Below are 18,122 nucleotides of genomic sequence, written 5' to 3' on the forward strand. Positions count from 1 at the left end.
CATCCATCATGGGAAGAACAATACAACAAAACATATGGTATGTACAGCGGGTAGGACAGGTGGGGACATACACCACAGGTGGGGGCGGGGGACAAAACACAAAGTATGTACAGTGGGTAGTTCGGGTCTTTTAATCTGATTTTTGATTTAGAGGGTCCAGTTACGGATTGCAGCCTCCTGTAAATGTTTTTTGAGAGTGGTTTTGAAGGTGGGCAGTGTTTTGCACTCCTTTAAGATTATAGGAAGGGCGTTCCACATTTTTACTGCATAGTTTGCAAACGAGTTTAACCCCTTGTTTGTGGTGCAACGCGGTTGAACGTGGTTCGTGGAGCTTCCTCTGGTGTTGTATGTGTGGACGTTGTTCACTTTTTGGAAGTATGTTGACAGGTACTTGGGTGTCTTTGTGGTGTAGCGTATCTTGAAGACCAGGCCCAGTGCAAGCTGCTGCACTCTGTCAACTACTCGTAGCCAATCAAGGCTCAAAAAATGAGCAGCGGTTAGATGTGTCCTAGGGTTGAGGCCTAGCAGAAGCCTAACCAGTTTATTGAGGGTGAAATCTCAATCCAACTTTAAAATGTGTACTGACTGACCCCACTTCTAAACATATTTTTGATACTATTGAGGCTCTTTAAACATTAAGCACTCTATCTATGAATCTATCCATCTCCCCTCTAACTACCAAAATAAGGCTTGCCCACAAAGTTTCTTCAGGACCTTCCTTTAGTAAGTAATATCTAATATCCTTCAGATGCAACCTTTTAGGTGATTCTCAAAGTTATAGTAGTTAATATATATATATATATATATAGTTATAATAAGTATAGTTATTCTGTCATGACTCATGACTGAAGTCAGTGTGATAATGACGCCAGCTGTCTGTCTCATTAACACCTGCACGTTGCTGATTCAAGACTGAGGACTGTTTCATAACATTTAAAAAATCTTATTTGAACGTACTGTTTCATGAATAATAATAATAATCTTATTTGAACGTGCACAAACCCTCATGGACAACCGTGTCTGAATAGAGGCTGGTAAAGATTATATTATTATATTATATTCTGGAAGCTGCAACTGTCGTGCAACAATGTTGATAAGACAGATGTACCATGGTCGCTAGCTAGCTATGAAGTCAATGTCAATGCTGGGTTAGGGTTAGTTAACCTAGGTTAGGTTGGTTAGGGTTAGTTAACCTAGGTTAGGTTGGTTAGGGTTAGTTAACCTAGGTTAGGTTGGTTAGGGTTGGTTAGGGTTAGTTAACCTAGGTTAGGTTGGTTAGGGTTAGTTAACCTAGGTTAGTTAGGGTTACGGTTATAAGGTTACTCGCTGAAGTGTGAGAACAGCGACTTAAAAAACACTGCCAATACGTGTCTTTATTTGACTTTTCTCTCGTGAATCGACTTGGCTGAACTGTTATTCAAGTAGTGAGTAAGTTGCTTTGCATCCATAGAAGACACTATTGGCCAACAAAATGGATAGATAACTTTCTTCTCTAAATTGCTTTGCAGATTCGAGTTGACTTGGTTGGACTTAAAAAAGAATACCTTAAAAAAGAAAAGAAAAGAACAGGTCGTGAGTAACTAGCAGCCTAAGAAACATGGGTTTAATTTGATTGTCACTATAACATTTTGAAATGTTGTTAGGTTTGTACTAAAGTATCTGTTCTCCTCATCTCTCCTTGGTCTGACAGTTGACAGGCAGGATGACCCAAGACCAGAAGGTCTCGAGGCTGAAGAAGGATGTGCGCTCCCTGCTCATATCAAGCAAGCTAGGCCGGTCCCTGGACCAACTGAAACAGGACTACATCAACATGATGGGCCACCCTCTGCCTCTGAAGGCCCTGGGCTTCAGCAATGTGCTGGACATGGTGATGGCGATGCCTGACGTGGTGAACGTGAGGTATTTGAGAGACGGCAGCTTGGTGTTGAAAGGTAAGCCCAGTCTTATACTTTGACCTGCACAGAGCACATGGATGAAATGAAAAACAATGACTTCATTCCATCCAATCCCTTTGCTTCTCTTTTTCCTCCCATCCCGTGGTCCCTCTGCAGCGGTTGTGGACGACAGCACCAGAGGCATGGGGGAGCTGGTGGCCAGGCAGCGCAACCTCAAGATGAAGAAACCCTGCAGGGGCGGCTTCTTCTCCCCGCGCTACAGAAAGCCGTCCTCCATGGCGCCGCCCCGGCGGGCCCCCGCGCCCCCGGCCCTGCCTGCTCAGCTCCGGGCCCAGCTCGGCCAGCTGCTCACCCAGGGGCCCGTTGGCCTGTCAGAGCTGGAGGCTGGCTTCGCCCGACGCTTCGGCCGCCCGCTGCGCGTCACCGACTACGGCTTCTTCTCCGTCACGGAGATGCTGGCGGCGGCGGCTGACCTGGTGGCGATCAAGCAGAACCGGACGGGCTTCCTGCTGACCCTAAAGGTGGTGCCTGCCAAGGGGCCGCTGGCGGGGCAGGTCGGGGTGTCGATGGCGCCACGGGTGACACCAGGGAGAACGGGACAGATAAAGCCACCTCCACCACAGCAGAACCCCTCAACAGACACACCAGGGAGGCCGGTAGGAGACACAGGTGGGTTGATGCTGCAGTGGATATAGTATAGTGTAGTATAGTATATATATAGTGTAGTGTAGTATAGTATAGTGCAGAATATCTGTGTAGACAGATAAGATGGTATGTTTTCTGTTCAACATTGGTTTTTCTTCACATTTCTTAAAACATCTCTCAATGTATCCGTTTCAAGCACCTGATGTGAAAGCAGGAATACATTATCAATAGTGTTGTTCCGCTACCATTTTTTGATACCGATACCGATACCTGACCGTGCAGTACTTGCCGATACCGAGTACCGATCCGATACCACAGCGTTTGAAAAAAACAAAACAAAAAAACATGTTTTTTGAGCCGCATACTCACCTCGATGTAAAATTATTGCTAACACTTAGTCTGGCATCGGGTGTTTGGTATCGTGAAAAGTATCAACAAAAATCAATTAACCAACTCAATCAAGGTACCATTTGGTTCTGTAACTAATCATAACAGCAGGGCCGGCCTGTGGGACTGGGGAGTGAAGGCGGTGTCGCCCATCAAAAGAAGAATGTGGCCAGGTACTAATATATGTGAAGGCACACGATTTGTCAAAGTGCAGTTCAATGAATTTGTGAAATCACTTCCATATTCGACTAGGTTTGACACGGAGACTGGCCCGGACTTCTTCCGAGTTATTCCATCCGGGTAGTTTTGAAGCCTGACAAGCAAAGAATGCTGCTAGGGTTTAAACATTCTAGTCGGAGACTCCTAGCAAAGTTTCTAGCTAAACGCAAGTAGACTTAAAAGTTCTAGACACTGGTTTTTATAACTTTGACAGTCCGGTGTGTGCTTCATGAAACGGGGTTGGTTTTTTAGCTACCATGCATTGGCCAACAGAATTAGTTACCCTGGTGAAAAGTGGGCAAACGTGGCACCCTTGTTGAAATCAAAAGTCAAGAACGATAGCTAGTTATTAGTTACGCGTATAACATTACATAGCTCTTCATCCCCAGCAGTGCCTGTCGCTTTGCATGTTCTGTTCATTGAACAGTAGCAGCAACTCAACCACACACTGTCTGTATGAGTAACGCCGGTAAAACAAAACGTACCTTTCTCTGCCACATAATCCTTAGGGGCCATGCTTGCCGATCACAGGTGATGATATACTTGTTAACGGGACTTGTAAAATCCTATTTTCTTTGCTCAACTTTAAAAATGGAATGTTTCTCGTGTCTTCACACCGTCACCGGAGACAATTCATTCACCGAGTTGCGGGACGCTGTGGGTGCGTTCGTAAATTCGCTCTGGAAATCTGATCACCACTCAAGGAATGCCTCTTGTCCAATCAAATTGCTTGGTCCCTTTATGACGTTGATACCACTGTGCGCTCCAGCGTTCTAAGAGCGAATTACGAATGCAGCCTGTGCAAAACGCGCATCACAAGTTTGGTATCGGGTGTTATTATTTGTTAGTACTCGCCGATACCGATACCAGCATTTTTGTGCGTATCGGTGGCCATGCCGATACTAGTATCGGTATCGGAACAACACTAATTATCAATATTGCAATTGTTTAGCACTTGTGTCCATACTGCTCATTCAGTGTCCCTGTTTTCTACCGTTAACTATACATGGCCATGAGGGTGTGGTGTTTTAGTGGATGGTGAGTTGGATTGGTGATCAGAAGGTCATGAGTTCAAATCCCACCTGGGAACACCACCACTAGTAGGCCCTTGAGTAAGACCTGGGAACACCACCACTAGTAGGCCCTTGAGTAAGGCACTTAGCCCTAATTTACTGTGTCTCTATAATCTGTAATTGTAAGTCGCTTTGGATAAAAGCGTCTGCTAAATAGTTAAAAAGTAAAATGCATCCTATCGATTCTGTTCAGCTAATCCCACTGCATTCTCACATTCTTGAGAGCCATGTGTCCCATCGGGGGGAAGGGTCATGTGAAGATAGGGGCAGAACTGAGTACTGTATCTTATAGCAGAACTGAGTACTGTATCTTATAGCAGAACTGAGTACTGTATCTTATAGCTGAACTGAGGACTGTATCTTATAGCAGAACTGAGTACTGTATCTTATAGCTGAACTGAGGACTGTATCTTATAGCAGAACTGAGTTCTGTATCTTCTGTATCTTATAGCAGAACTGAGTACTGTATCTTATAGCAGAACTGAGTACTGTATCTTATAGCTGAACTGAGGACTGTATCTTATAGCTGAACTGAGGACTGTATCTTATAGCAGAACTGAGTACTGTATCTTATAGCAGAACTGAGTACTGTATCTTCTAGCTCATGGTCTTGTAGAAACGCAGCACCCTGTTTTTGGCCAGGGACTGTAGAGGCCGACAGCCCCACAGATGCTGAGCAGGGTGAAGGTCTGAACCCCTCCAGCCAAGGCTGCCATCTCAGCTGTGGGGCGTTGCCCTGGGAGGGCCGGAGAGAGGAGGAGGAGGAGGAGGGCGGCGAGGAGGAGGAGGAGGAGGGCGAGGAGGAGGAGGACTCTGCCTCCAATGACACAGACTTGAAGTCAGAGACAGACCTCCGCTTCACCACCAAGACCTTCCAACAGGTGAGAGAAGAGACCCATCTGACTCTAAGATGGACTTCTTCTGGTCTAAGAAGACATGGGCAGCTGGTATGTCTGACTCCGGTCTAAGAAGACATGGGCAGCTGGTATGTCCTACTTGCCCTTTTGTTCAAGGTGTAATCCATAGCTTCTGCAATGAAAGCTGGACAAATTCATAGACAATTGAGGCTGAAACCAAAATGCATTCACAAGAATAGATGTGATCACCTGTCTGTGATCACCTGTATGTCTGATCACCTGTCTGTCTGATCACCTGTCTGTCTGATCACCTGTATGTCTGATCACCTGTATGTCTGATCACCTGTCTGTCTGATCACCTGTATGTCTGATCACCTGTCTGTCTGATCACCTGTATGTCTGATCACCTGTACATCTTCTTTAGAGATTGTAAATCTTAGAGAACCTTCATTCAGTCCTCAAAGCCTCTTTGTGGTGACACAAGTAAAAACACAAGTGTGTGTGTGTGTGTGTGTGTGTGTGTGTCCAGGTCCGGTCCAGTCCTGGGAAGGTGGTTCCTCTGGACGCCCTGCGGGGTCAGCGCTTGAGGGCTCCCACGCGCAGGGGCCCCCGGGAGCTGATATCTGTGCTGGTGGAGCATGTGGAGTCACCCAGCAACTTCTACATCCACTTCAACGAGACCCAGGAGGCCCGCGCCCTGGTGGACATGATGATGAAGATGAGGTGAGGAGACGGTGCCACTCAGACCGGGAAGGAAACATGAACAGGAAATTAATGGTTGCCTTGGTTGTAGTCATGCTGCAGATGATCAGATCTCTTATCAGGTCTAATATCTCAGGTAACCACATGAATGACATAGTAGCTGGAACGTAACCCTATGGTTAGATCAGAGTACTGCATCTTCACTGGTCAAATAGAACCATGAATAGAATAAAACATTTAATTATAATAATTCTTCCTTCTTCTAGCATTGCGACTGCCAATGGCCTAGCATAGATCTTAGCATAGATGATTTTTTCTTACAATGACTGATGGATAGATTATTCACTTACTTAAATGTATTTGTTTGAAGTCACTTTGGATAGAGGTGTAAAGTAGCCCTATGCTGTCAGAGTTTGTGGGACCATGTCTTCCTCCTAGGAGCTGCTACACCTGTCCTGAGGTGGCGGAGCGCTACGCCCTTCCCTCAGGCTTCGTGCGTCAGGGCCAGGTGTGCTGCGTGGATCCCGGAGACATGTGGTTCTACCGCGTCGTCGTCCACCGCATCCTCAGCCAGACCCAGGTGGAGGTCTACTACGTGGACTATGGGGACCTCACCACTGTGGACAGGACCAGTCTCAAGTTCCTCAAGTAGGCTTCTTCTGGTCCAGTTCAGACAGACAGCAATGTAGACAAGTAGGCTTGTTCTGGTCCAGTTCAGACAGACAGACAGCAATGTAGACAAGTAGGGTTCTTCTGGTCCAGTTCAGACAGTATGCATCAATGAAAGTCAATGGGCCGGTTTCACAGACAAGGCTTACGGCTTCAGTCCTGAATGCGTGTGTCTCACGACCAAAGCGTGAGACTTGGCAGCTCTGTGTGTAGGTGTTCACTCTGTGTTTCATTGTAGCTTGGCTCTCTAAAATAAAGCTGATGTTGAGAAGCTGTATGTGACAAGAAAGCAGTCTGGCCCGTAACGATGTCGTACTGTGTCCGTATGGTTTGGGTCGACACCATAGTGTGGGAGACTGCTTCTTGCCACATACTGTAGTGTAAAGTAAATGTTGCGTAAATGTGACGGTCATTTTGATGACAAGTGTTTAGACCTCCTTGTCTGTGTTGCTGTCGTCTCCCTCCATCTCTCTGGTTTCTCACCCCAAGGTCTTGTTACTCTGAGCTCCCGGCACAAGCAGTCCCCTCATCGCTCACTGGAATCAAGCCAATGGGTGTAAGGCTCCACACAATCTCATATCACTCTTATTGACCACCAATCTCCCCAAGCTTTTAACACTGTACTGTTCCCATAGAGTCCCATTGACTTCCATAACCCACATTTACATTCAGGATAGCACTCTCCCATTCAAAGCGCTTTGAGTTGCATTCATGTACGAAAGGCGCCATATAAATAAAGTTTTACTTTACTTTACTTACTTAACAATATTAAAAGCCAGTGTTTTGGTGTTCCAGGGCAGTTGGAGTGAGAACGCCACCAGCTCCTTCCAGAAGCTGTGCTGTGAGCGCCCCCTGGTGGGAGCCCTGGACAGCTATCACACAGACTTTCTGCAGGTCTTCCTGTGTGACACAAACACAGAGGAGGACGTGTACATTCACAGTGTCCTGCAGAGCCAGGGCCACGGGATCTCCTGTCCCCCTGCAGTCAACTCAGAGGTCAGTAAGGCACACACACACACACACACACTTGCATACACATACTCTATATATCCATTCAACAACAATGATCCATTGCATTCATCCATTTATTCTGATATATTCTTATCTCTCCTTTCAGCTGTGTGACCAGTTCAACGCTGTGACCCTCTATCTGGGAGAAGGTGTGTTTGATGAAGGAATGGAAGTAGACATGGACATGGACCAAACCCCTGACACACCCCAGGTGAAGAGCTCCCCTTTCCCCATTCTAACAATACTCACACCACACACACACACACACACACACACACACACACACACACACGTACAATAGATACAAGCTTTCTTCATATAACATATCATTGTTAGATGTGCTATTTCTGTGAGGGTGCATGTGGTGAGCGATACGTGTGTTTTAGGCTGCAACCCACCCTGCTGTCGGGATCAAAGATGAAGTGGAGGAGCTACTTGACCTCCCAGAGCTGGAGTACATCGAGGTGACACAGGTCAACGTCAAGGCCCAAGTAGGACCACTGACCCTGTATCACGCCCTCAGATTGAACAAGAGTGTGAATGTGTACAATAGATAATGCATGTCTATTAAAAGTAAATCAATTTGATTATTATAGTTTTATAATATTACTCCGACCTTCTAAAAGGGTGTTGTATTGTTTAATGCACAAAAAGTAATCCCAACAGTACTTTTTCGGTATTGTTTGCCCTGTTTTATACTTGGCATTGCCGTGGAAACACTGGCTCACGTGAATTAGAACAACGTTTTTTTTATAGTTACCATTATAGCATTATACCTTTACTCTTGTTTCTCAGTAGCGTATCTGATGGCTTATCAGACGTCATATCCAATGCCTTAACTGTTCTATTGTGTGTAATGTTTTAATTTTGTTAATAGGACCAGGGGTGGACCCCGGACCCCCCCACCCCAGAGGTGGTACAGCCCAAGGCAGCCCAAGACCTGGGTTACCATGGAGACACAACTGAGGTAAGGACACAGGCTTGACTGTGTTTAGTCTGTGATATCCTAAAATGAAACACACCGTTCCCTGCCTAAGTAATGGGACAGTCAAGTGTTTTTTAGTCTCTTGACTCTACACTCCAAAAGTTTGGATTGGAAATCAAAAACAATAACCATGAAGTTACAGTAGAGATTCTCAGCTTTTATTTGAGGGTTTGTGTATGGACTGGTTTCACTATTTCTCTCGGTTTTCTTTGAACAAGACTAAATCCAGCCAGTTCCAAACAGTCGTTATGAGAAAGCTCATTTAGTTGTCCCAGTCTATGCATGTACACTACCGTTCAAACGTTTGGGGTCACTTAGAAATGTCCTTTTTTTTTTTTTTTTTAAAGCACTGTTTTTTTCAATGAAGATAACATTAAATTAATCAGAAATACACTCTATACATTGTTAATGTGGAAAATGATTATTCTAGCTGCAAACCAGGGTTTCCGTTAACTGGTAATTCCCGGACTTTGTCCGGTAAAATTAGTTGAAGTCCGACAAACTGAAAACTCGTCGGACAAAATGTCCGGTGAAAATAATTCCCTCTAAGCACAATTTGAACACAATTCGCAAAGTTCACATTTTGTATTCAAATTGGCTTCGGGCCACCATCTTCAGCTGAGCACCAAACACACACACACCCACACACACACACACAACACCGCCTGAGAGAGAAGGACCCGCCCCCTCCAGCCAGCCTATAAGTAAAGCGAAGCGGAGCGGAAGCTATCTTCTATGAAGATATCGGGGAAACTGCTCAAATAAAATAAATAAAATAAATTTAAAAAGAAAGCGACTATTAGCACCGCTGAATGACAACAAATGTATGAGTAATGAGTAAAACAATGTCACTTTTATAGTATGTTTAACTCGCCGTTCGGTCGCCATGGCTCTGGTGTGTGTAGCAGCTTCAGCTAGCTGGCTAGAAACTTCTAGGGGTGCGTTCGTAAACACGCTCTGAGAGCGCCGGAGCGCACGCTGGCTTCGATGTCACAGAGCGACCGAGTCGTTCGATTGGACGAGAGGCGTTCCGCGAGTGCTGATCGGATTTCCAGAGCGTGTTTACGAACGCACCCATAGATGGGAAATCAAGAAAGCGAGATGTAAACCGAAGTGGAGCTTCGGTTTAACTTTAACGCACAATAACAAGGATAACAAACGAAACGGACAACATTTACACTAAGATGGAGACAAACTTCAGCGATATGATCTAACAGCCGGTCTTCAGGACGACATACAGACCCGTATGAGCTTACAGGGCTATCCCCTAAGTATTGTAACGATCCTGTATGAGGCCCCGTTAACAGCTGTCTAATGGTTAGCGCGGCCGTCGGTTATGCGGGAGATCTGGGTTCGATTCCCGCATGGGGCGAGTTACACTACCAGTCTCCGTTCGCTACAGTATGATTTGACAGGCAGCTAAACGAAATGCCTTCCCAACCAGCGAGACCTGGGGGGTATTCCATCAACGTCGCCAAATGAAAATCCAGGCTCACCCCGACAAGTCTCGCGAGATCTATCAAGGTATGCCTGGATCTTTTTAAGAGTCTCGCGAGACTTAACGAAATAAGCCCAGACCCTCCTCCAGCGACGTCGATGGAACACCCCCCTGGTTATAGAAATGACGTTGTTTTATTGATAAAAAAAAGGGTAAAACTGGAAAGAGAAAATAGAAAACTCACATTAATCCCAAACAATTTAACAAACTTCAGTTAACGTAATGTGGAGTCCGTTCATTGATCGATGCTGTCTGTTCAGTTCCCAGTGAGGCGCCCGTTCAGCGCTGGACATAATGGCATAGCGCGCATGCGAATCATGTTATATTATTATAGCTCGCATCTAATCGTATCGGATGAGAAATAGACATTAAATGGCATATATAGGCCGCTACACAACAGTAATCACCGCGACAAACAGCTATATTAGATTTGAAGGGAAAAAATATATGATTTTGAAAATTGTTTTTTTATTATATTTTAATATGATGACCGGAATATATCACGTTTGTCCGGTAAATCGAAATCTTCCCGGACACGATGTCCGACGGCAATTTTTTCTAACGGAAACCCTGCTGCAAACATCTGTTTTTTAATGGAATATCTACAGAGGCCCATTTCCAGCAACCGTCACTCCAGTGTTCTAATGGTACATTGTGTTTGCTAATCGCGTTAAAAAGCTAATAGATTAGAAAAACCTTGAAAACCCTTGGGCAATTACGTTAGCACAGCTGAAAACTAGGGATGTCCCGATCCGATATCGATATGGCATATCGCTGCGATATTGGTCCTGAATGCTGGATTGCAGATCGCACCAGAAAAAAAATAGGCTTCGATCTGCATGGCCGATCTGGCGTGTCACTCACGTGATGACAACAGTAGTAGTCAGTGGTCACATGCAGGAGAGTTGGCTAGTAGCTACCTGTTTGTAATGAGTCTGACAATGTCATGATGCTAGCTGGTGAAATCATAAACCATTTGCTTAAGTAATTTTTCGGTTATTTACATAGTCTGAAACTACAGATGGTAAGCTTTCAAATGATGCGTCATACATTGAAATCGGGAAAAAAATCAAGGTGACATGAGTATTTGAATGTTGGTGCACCGAATGGGAATGCGACAGGAGAAAAGTGACTGATCAAACCACAACAACAAACGCTGCTAGCGGCTAACAGTGGTACATCGCTACAAACGTCTAACTGCGTTTTTATATCAGCACACAACATACTGAGAGAACATGGACATGCTAAAAACACATAACTACACATAACTAGATGAACACACAGTCCTTGCTTTTGAACACGTCCTAAAACGAGAGTCATTATCACTTACTGGTAGCCTCCGAAAAACGAGAATAGTTAATCCAATCCACAGATTATAACTGTTTTTTATTATATGGACTGGGTACTTGAGTTGAAAAAAAAGAAAAACAGACATTGTTGACACCCCTTCGATTTCTGGTCTCACCAGCAGCGTCACTAGGCTACACTTTTAAAAAGGGTCCTATAATTGATTTGCCATTTGTAAGGGAAGATAAATAGAATAAAAACCTGAAGGCACTAAAACTAGAAATCAGACAGTAACTCTTTTTTTCTACAATGCTGAATGCTGCTGTCTAAATTGTTTTAACCAGTTGGTCACTGAGTACTGCAGAGTACTGTTTTTGTTGCTTGAATAAAGGCTGGCATAGCCAACTGTTGCTGTGCTCCTTTCCCTTCTTGTCTTTTTAGTTTTTTTTTTTTTCTTTCCTAGCACCAGGGGAGCCACCCCTCCCAAATTTCGTTGTTTGGTACCTGTACTATAGCAATGACAATTAAGACCATTCATTCATTCATAATGATGCTAGAAAACCCCATTGAAGTTAGCCTCATGAAGGGCATGTACATGTCAACCCTGCAAACCCAGTGGTAGATGGTTACCACTGATGTTAACACTGAAGAGATCTGTCCTCTCTAAGGGGTTTTTATGTCCTGTCCAGGTGTGTGTGTGTCCGCCCCAGCCTTCTGGGCAGCCTCCAGCTTCATCCAGCTTCATCTTCCCTCTCTTCGGGTCGGGGGAAGTGCTCCATGTCCGTCACCCCTGGCATTTCAGCCTGGGCCCATCTGCCCGCCTGGCGGCCGGGGCCCACCTCCTCCACTGGTCCCCCTACAAAATGGACTGAACCCCCCCCCGCACACGCAGCGCTCCACTGCATCTGCATCCACTGCATCTGACTGCCTGGCCCATCTAGACCAGCCTCACATCTTCTGACTGCCTGTCCCATCTAGCCTCACATCTGACTGCCTGGCCCATCTAGTGAAGATTAGAGACAGAGCTGGGTGAGGTAGACGACTCTGAGGCTAGAATGAGAGGAAGGAACCACATGGAACCAGTTCTGTTAAATTTATTATAATGTTAATAAAAATGTAATAAAAATCAGGTAAGAGTTTGTAATGTTCATGATTTCTATTACGCATAGAGACTGTTTGGGTGGTAATGTTGTATCAATGTCATGCTGCAGGTCTAACCATGACAAAGAGATTGTGTTCATGTGATTTATTCTCTGCATGTTATTAGAGAAGATACATATGATCAAATGTATTGCATCTCCAAACTGCTCCTAATTTGAAATAATTGATACTACATATTAAACCACTGAGCCAGATTATCTACTGTACGGCTTTGCTGGCTGATACGTGTTTGCTTATAGGATCACCCTACAGAAGGCGTGGGCAAACCTTTTGGCTCAGGGGCCACATTTGGTCTTGAATACCAGGTTTCTCATTCTCATTTTCAGACTATTTTCTTTTTGATCAAGGTTTTTTTATTTTGTTTTCCGCAAGACTATTTTCTAACGGCCATATCCATTTTATTTTTTTAAATTCAGGCCTCAGAAAACAGGCAAGGGGCCACAGTTGGCCCGTGGGTCGTAGTTTGAACACCCCTGATCTACTGGCTTTTCTGGCTGATCCATGTTTGGTTATAGGATCACCCTACAGCCTGCAGCTACAGCATTCCCAGAATGGGAGGGTGGGGGACTGAGGCTAGAATGAGAGGAAGGAACCATATGGAACCAGTTGTTCTGGAGTAATAAAGGATCGCTAGAGACAAATGTGAGCATGTTCCCCTTATTTCCAATTCATTCCAGATGCTGTGGGCGTGACTTACAGAGCATAATAAGGAGACGTTTCTCATGAATGCCTCACACACTGTGTATATGAAAAGTTAGGATTAAATGAAGATATTATTTTGGGTGTAAAATGGGGATGTGGACATTGCTGGAGTGAAAAAACAGCAACTAATGTGGCCCTTGAAACAAGTCTCAGTAGAGAGTGCAGTATACTCATTGTACAGCCACATATGCACCTTGTCATGATACCATATCAGTTATCAATCAAACATGTTGATCACTGTTCTCTTATTGCAAACACATACAGTACAGTATAAGTAACTCACCGATGTTTCCCCTTTTCTTGCTAAATGTAAGAATTGAAACACTCAATCTTAATGATAAGTCTAACAACTTAAACTCAATATCTATAGATGTATGTTGTATAGCCTCGCCTTCAAGGTCGAGTCACAAAACTGATGCTCTCTTCTCTCCTCCATTTCTTTTTATAGAGAAGTTACTCCTCAGACTAAGGGGCTGGCATCGCCATAAAACGTGATCAGTGGTTTGGTTCAAAGTGTTAACTCCACATGTGACACACGATCCACTACATCCACTTGTTATTCACAACAACAGCTTTGATTTAGAGATAACATCTTACTTAGAACTATTAAAGTTTTTTTGTAGTAGTAGTATTTGTGTATTATTTCCTTTATTCATATTCATTTTTGCAAAGGAGGCTACATGTTTCTCTGTTTATATATGTAGACATTATGATCACTATTATGTAGTATCTATTTATTTCCATAAATTATTTCTGTTTACTTTCTCTTCCCATTCGTATGATTAGTATCTTTAGCGCCTGTGTAAGGTACCTGTTTTACGTTGTGAAATAGATTCACTGCTCAGTCTCACATTGTGACATAATAAAATATATAACAAATAAAAGAATATATTGAACTATCATATCACATTATCATCACAATATTATGCCTTAAAGCAGAAAGATCCATGAAATATGTGGAATTTATCTGGGTACAATTCAATTTGACAAAATACTTTGGAATATCAGTTGTTTTTAATGAAAATACTGCATGAAGCCATCTTTTAAATTCATAACATTTGCTATAACATACACCCACTGAACACTTTATTAGGAACACATCTATTATACCTGTCAACAGTCCGAGCTGGTGGAGGTGGTGTAATAGTGTGGTGAATGTTTTCATGGCACACTTTGGGCCCATCATTCATCGCTTGAATGCCACACCCTATTTAAGTATTGTTGCTGACCTTGTGCATCCCTTCATAGCCACAATGTAACATCTTCTAATGGATACCTCCAGCATGATAATGCACCATTTCACACTGCAAAAGTTGTCTCAAACTGGTTTCAACATGACAATGAGTTCAGTGTTCTTCAGTGGCCTTCCCAGTCACCAGATCTCAATCCAATAGAACACCTTTGGGATGTGGTAGAACAGGAGATTCACAGCTTGAATATGCACCTGAAAAAGACTGTAAGAATTGCATGAATGTCAACATGGACCAGTCTCAAAGGAATGTATCCAACAGCTTGTGGAATCAATGGAACAAATAATTGGGGCTGTTTTGAAAGCAAAGGGAGGCCCTACCCAGTATAGTGTATAGTTAGTATAGTGTTCCTAATAAAGTGAATGTATATTTGATCATACCGTGATATTTCATATTTCACTTTCATGTATTCAAAAGTTCAACAGGCTTGCACTGTTTATCTGTGGGCTAGAAACAGAAGTAACGTGAGAGAGGTCCTTGAATGCAGCCCTCTCAAAGGCATGTACCATCACTTCCTTGTACTGTACGGTAAACACAGGTCTGGTCTCAGAGGTGTCAAAAGTATTCACATTCATTACTCAAGTAGAAGTATAGATACTATGGTTTAAAAAGACTTCTGTAGAAGTTGAAGTATCAACTCAAGCTTTTTACTCAAGTAAAAGTATAAAAGTACTGGTTTCAAAACTACTTAAAGTATAAAAGTAAAAGTAATGTAAGGGGGAAAAAATGCCATTAAGGACAAAAGCTTAGGCCACGCCAGAGGGGCCTATAGTGCACTACCCCACCTCCCCCCAAATTTTTAAAAAAAATTAGAAAACTTTCTAAAGGCCATAATGACTATTATGTTATTATTAAAATGTTAATGTTGAAAAATTTGGGATGCACTTGTTTCAGACGCATTTATGCCCATTGAAAATGAACACATTTTAGTACAATGCAAATACATTAAAGAACCATATATGTGTACTACTGAGCATTAACATGTGAACACGGAAGATATGATGACTAGTTGCCTAAGTATTGTAATGGTGCAAAAAGTCAAACGTCAAAAGTCAAACGTCAAAAGTCAAAAGTCAATAGCCTTTATTGGAACTGTGAGGGCAAAACCATACAAACCATAACAAAGTAGTGATTCAATATTTCCTGAAAAAACACACACATACACACAATCTACATCAGCATCAGAGTTACCAATAAGCTTTGTTCAGCCGCAAAAGCAGCAGGTTCTCAAAGTTCTTTGAGCCAATCAGGGACGTGCCGTCCATATAAGCAGAGTAAAGGCCGATTTAAAGTTCTGCATCGAATTTACGTGCGTAGCTTACGTTCCCTACGTAAGGGCTCTCGCACTTTACACTTCTGCGTAGGCCGCGCTGCAATTACACCGTAGGTGGCAGTGTGTTTTCTATGCCCCTGTGCTGTGCCTCTTCCGGTTAGGAACGCAACGGAGCTCAAAGCTCAAAGCGGCATAATAGCGATCTTTTTGTTGTTATGCTTGTTGTAAATAAAAGTTCTATGATGCATTGAAATGACATTAAACTAAGATAATACGATGGTTATCATAATTTTTCAAATCTTTATTAATAAGTAATTACAGAAAAAGTGAATGACATTTCTGTCATGACTTCCGCATTTTGGCCTACGAGAGAGTCGGAATCATGTGCTACCAAGCGGACCAATCACAGAGCTTACTGTTGCGTAGAAACTGACCGCGCTGAACGCGTTCTTAAAATTTTGGAGATGTGCACGTCAACCCTCTCCGTAGGCAAGGCGGGCCCACGCGGGACTACGCAAGGCTACGGCGTCGACTTTACGCAGAACTTTAAACCGGCCTTCAGACCTCTTCATCCCCTCTACCCCCCCTGTACCGTTTCTCTACTGTAAAAAAACAAACAAAGAAAACAAAGTAATTCTTCCTTCTTCCAGCATTATGACTGCCAATGGAACCCAGGCCCAAGGAGAGATTACTTTTCTTGCGATGACTTGACAGATAGATGATTCACTTACGCTTAGACAAGCGTATTTGTCGTGAATCGCTTTGGATAAAGGCATCTGCTAAATGCCAAAACATTTTAATCTCTAACCCTTAATTTCATGTTATCTAGTATATGTATACGTATCTTTGGGGGGAAACAGTTTTAACAAGCAGAAGAAGGCAAGTTATTATGTTATTGCTGTACAGACCTCCTCACCCCCCACTACTCTTGGGGGGGTGACCTGAATTGTAAGTGGCTAGACAAGTCAATTAGGAAACCTCTTAAGCAGCTCACAGACGGTCTGGAGTTTAAACAACTTCTAGATGGCCCAACTAGAATAACTGCAGTTTGGCTTTAGGACCCTACACTCTACAGAAACGGCCAACTGCTACTTCCTAGAAAAGGTCAAAGGTATGGTTGATAGAGGAGGTGTTGTAGGTGCTGTGTTTTTAGATCTCCGCAAAGCCTTAGACACAGTCAATCACCAGGTCCTTATCACCAAGCTGTCTGCCTTTAACTTCTTGCCATCAGCCCTTAAATGGTTGGACTCATATCTCAGTGACAGAAATCAGCTAGTCCAGATAAACAATCAGCGCTCACCTACCATCATGTCTTGCACCGGGGTACTCTCTCCTCTCTCTCCGCATTCGCCCTCGCTTCCGCCGCCTGCTTCCTCGCTATTCTCTCTCTCTCCTCTCTCACTTCATCTCTCCCTCTGTCTCTCCATCTCCTCTCTCTCTCTCTCCTTCTTTCGCCATGCCGGTGTCCGTTTTCTTAGTCGTATCGTCTGTCGTTCCGAGTTCTTTTACCATGTTGAGCCGTCCGTGTACAAACAAAACAAAAAAACAAAAATATCCCCCCTAACAGCAAGCTGCTGGGGGAATAAACTCTTACACACTGACTCTCCTTTCACTCACACAAACTACGCAAATATTCAAACACCAAACTCTCATGTACACAATAATTTCCAAACGCTCCTTCCTTTCTGCTTGCCTACCTTCCCATCCCTCTCTCTCCCGCTAGTGCTGAATCTTTTGGATTTTAGCATGTGATCGAGTCATTGGTTTTATCTTATAAATGTTTTAAATATCATGTAATTGTGGTGCATGCATTTTCTGTATTGACTGGTGTCAATTCAAATTCTCTCCCTTTCGCTCCTTCTCTCTCTCTCTCTTTTCTCTCTCTCTCTCTCCCTTCCTACCTCCTCTCTTTTGCTCCCTCTCTCTCTTTTCTCCCTCCTCTCTCAGTAGGGTAGGGTAGGGTAGGGTAGGTTGAGGCTACAGGGCATCAGGGAAGTAAGACTCACCTGTAGACTGCAGAAGGTCGCGGCTCGGAGGAAAGTTCAGTTTTATGACGTCTGATATCAGAATCACCTCTGGTACCCTGGTACTGGTACTCTGCCCTGGTACTGTGTGGCAAAGGTGATACAAAAGATGACACACTAGTACACACACCCCACACACCAGTACACACACCACACACACTACACACACCAGTACACACACCAGTAGACACCACACACACCAGTACACACACCACACACACCAGTAGACACCACACACACCAGTACACACACACACACACCAGTAGACACACACCACACACCAGTACACACACTCAGTACACACACCAGTACACACACCAGTACACACACTACACACACTACACACACTACACACACCACACACACCAGTACACATACCACACACACTACACACACCCACACACCACACACACCACACACACCAGTACACACACAAGTCAAGAGTCAAGAGTCACTTTATTGTCCCATCACTGGGAAATTTGTA

General features: G+C 43.8%; 1 protein-coding gene across 1 annotated transcript; it reads left to right on the forward strand.

The window, feature by feature from the left end:
- Nucleotides 1–1,702: 1,702 nt before the first annotated feature.
- LOC308163827 (tudor domain-containing protein 5-like) lies at nucleotides 1,703–12,100 on the forward strand (the record flags this gene model as incomplete). Its single annotated transcript, XM_080538014.1, has 10 exons — nucleotides 1,703–1,931; nucleotides 2,052–2,551; nucleotides 5,606–5,799; nucleotides 6,217–6,426; nucleotides 6,937–7,003; nucleotides 7,243–7,443; nucleotides 7,565–7,669; nucleotides 7,845–7,949; nucleotides 8,336–8,425; nucleotides 11,918–12,100. The coding sequence occupies 10 exons, from the start codon at nucleotides 1,703–1,705 to the stop codon at nucleotides 12,098–12,100; spliced, it is 1,884 nt and encodes a 627-aa protein (XP_080394140.1).
- Between the last annotated feature and the right edge of the window lie 6,022 nt (nucleotides 12,101–18,122).

Source organism: Nansenia antarctica (genome assembly GCF_963989245.1).
Source record: "Nansenia antarctica genome assembly, chromosome: 8".
NCBI classification, from domain to species: Eukaryota; Metazoa; Chordata; class Actinopteri; order Argentiniformes; family Microstomatidae; genus Nansenia; species Nansenia antarctica.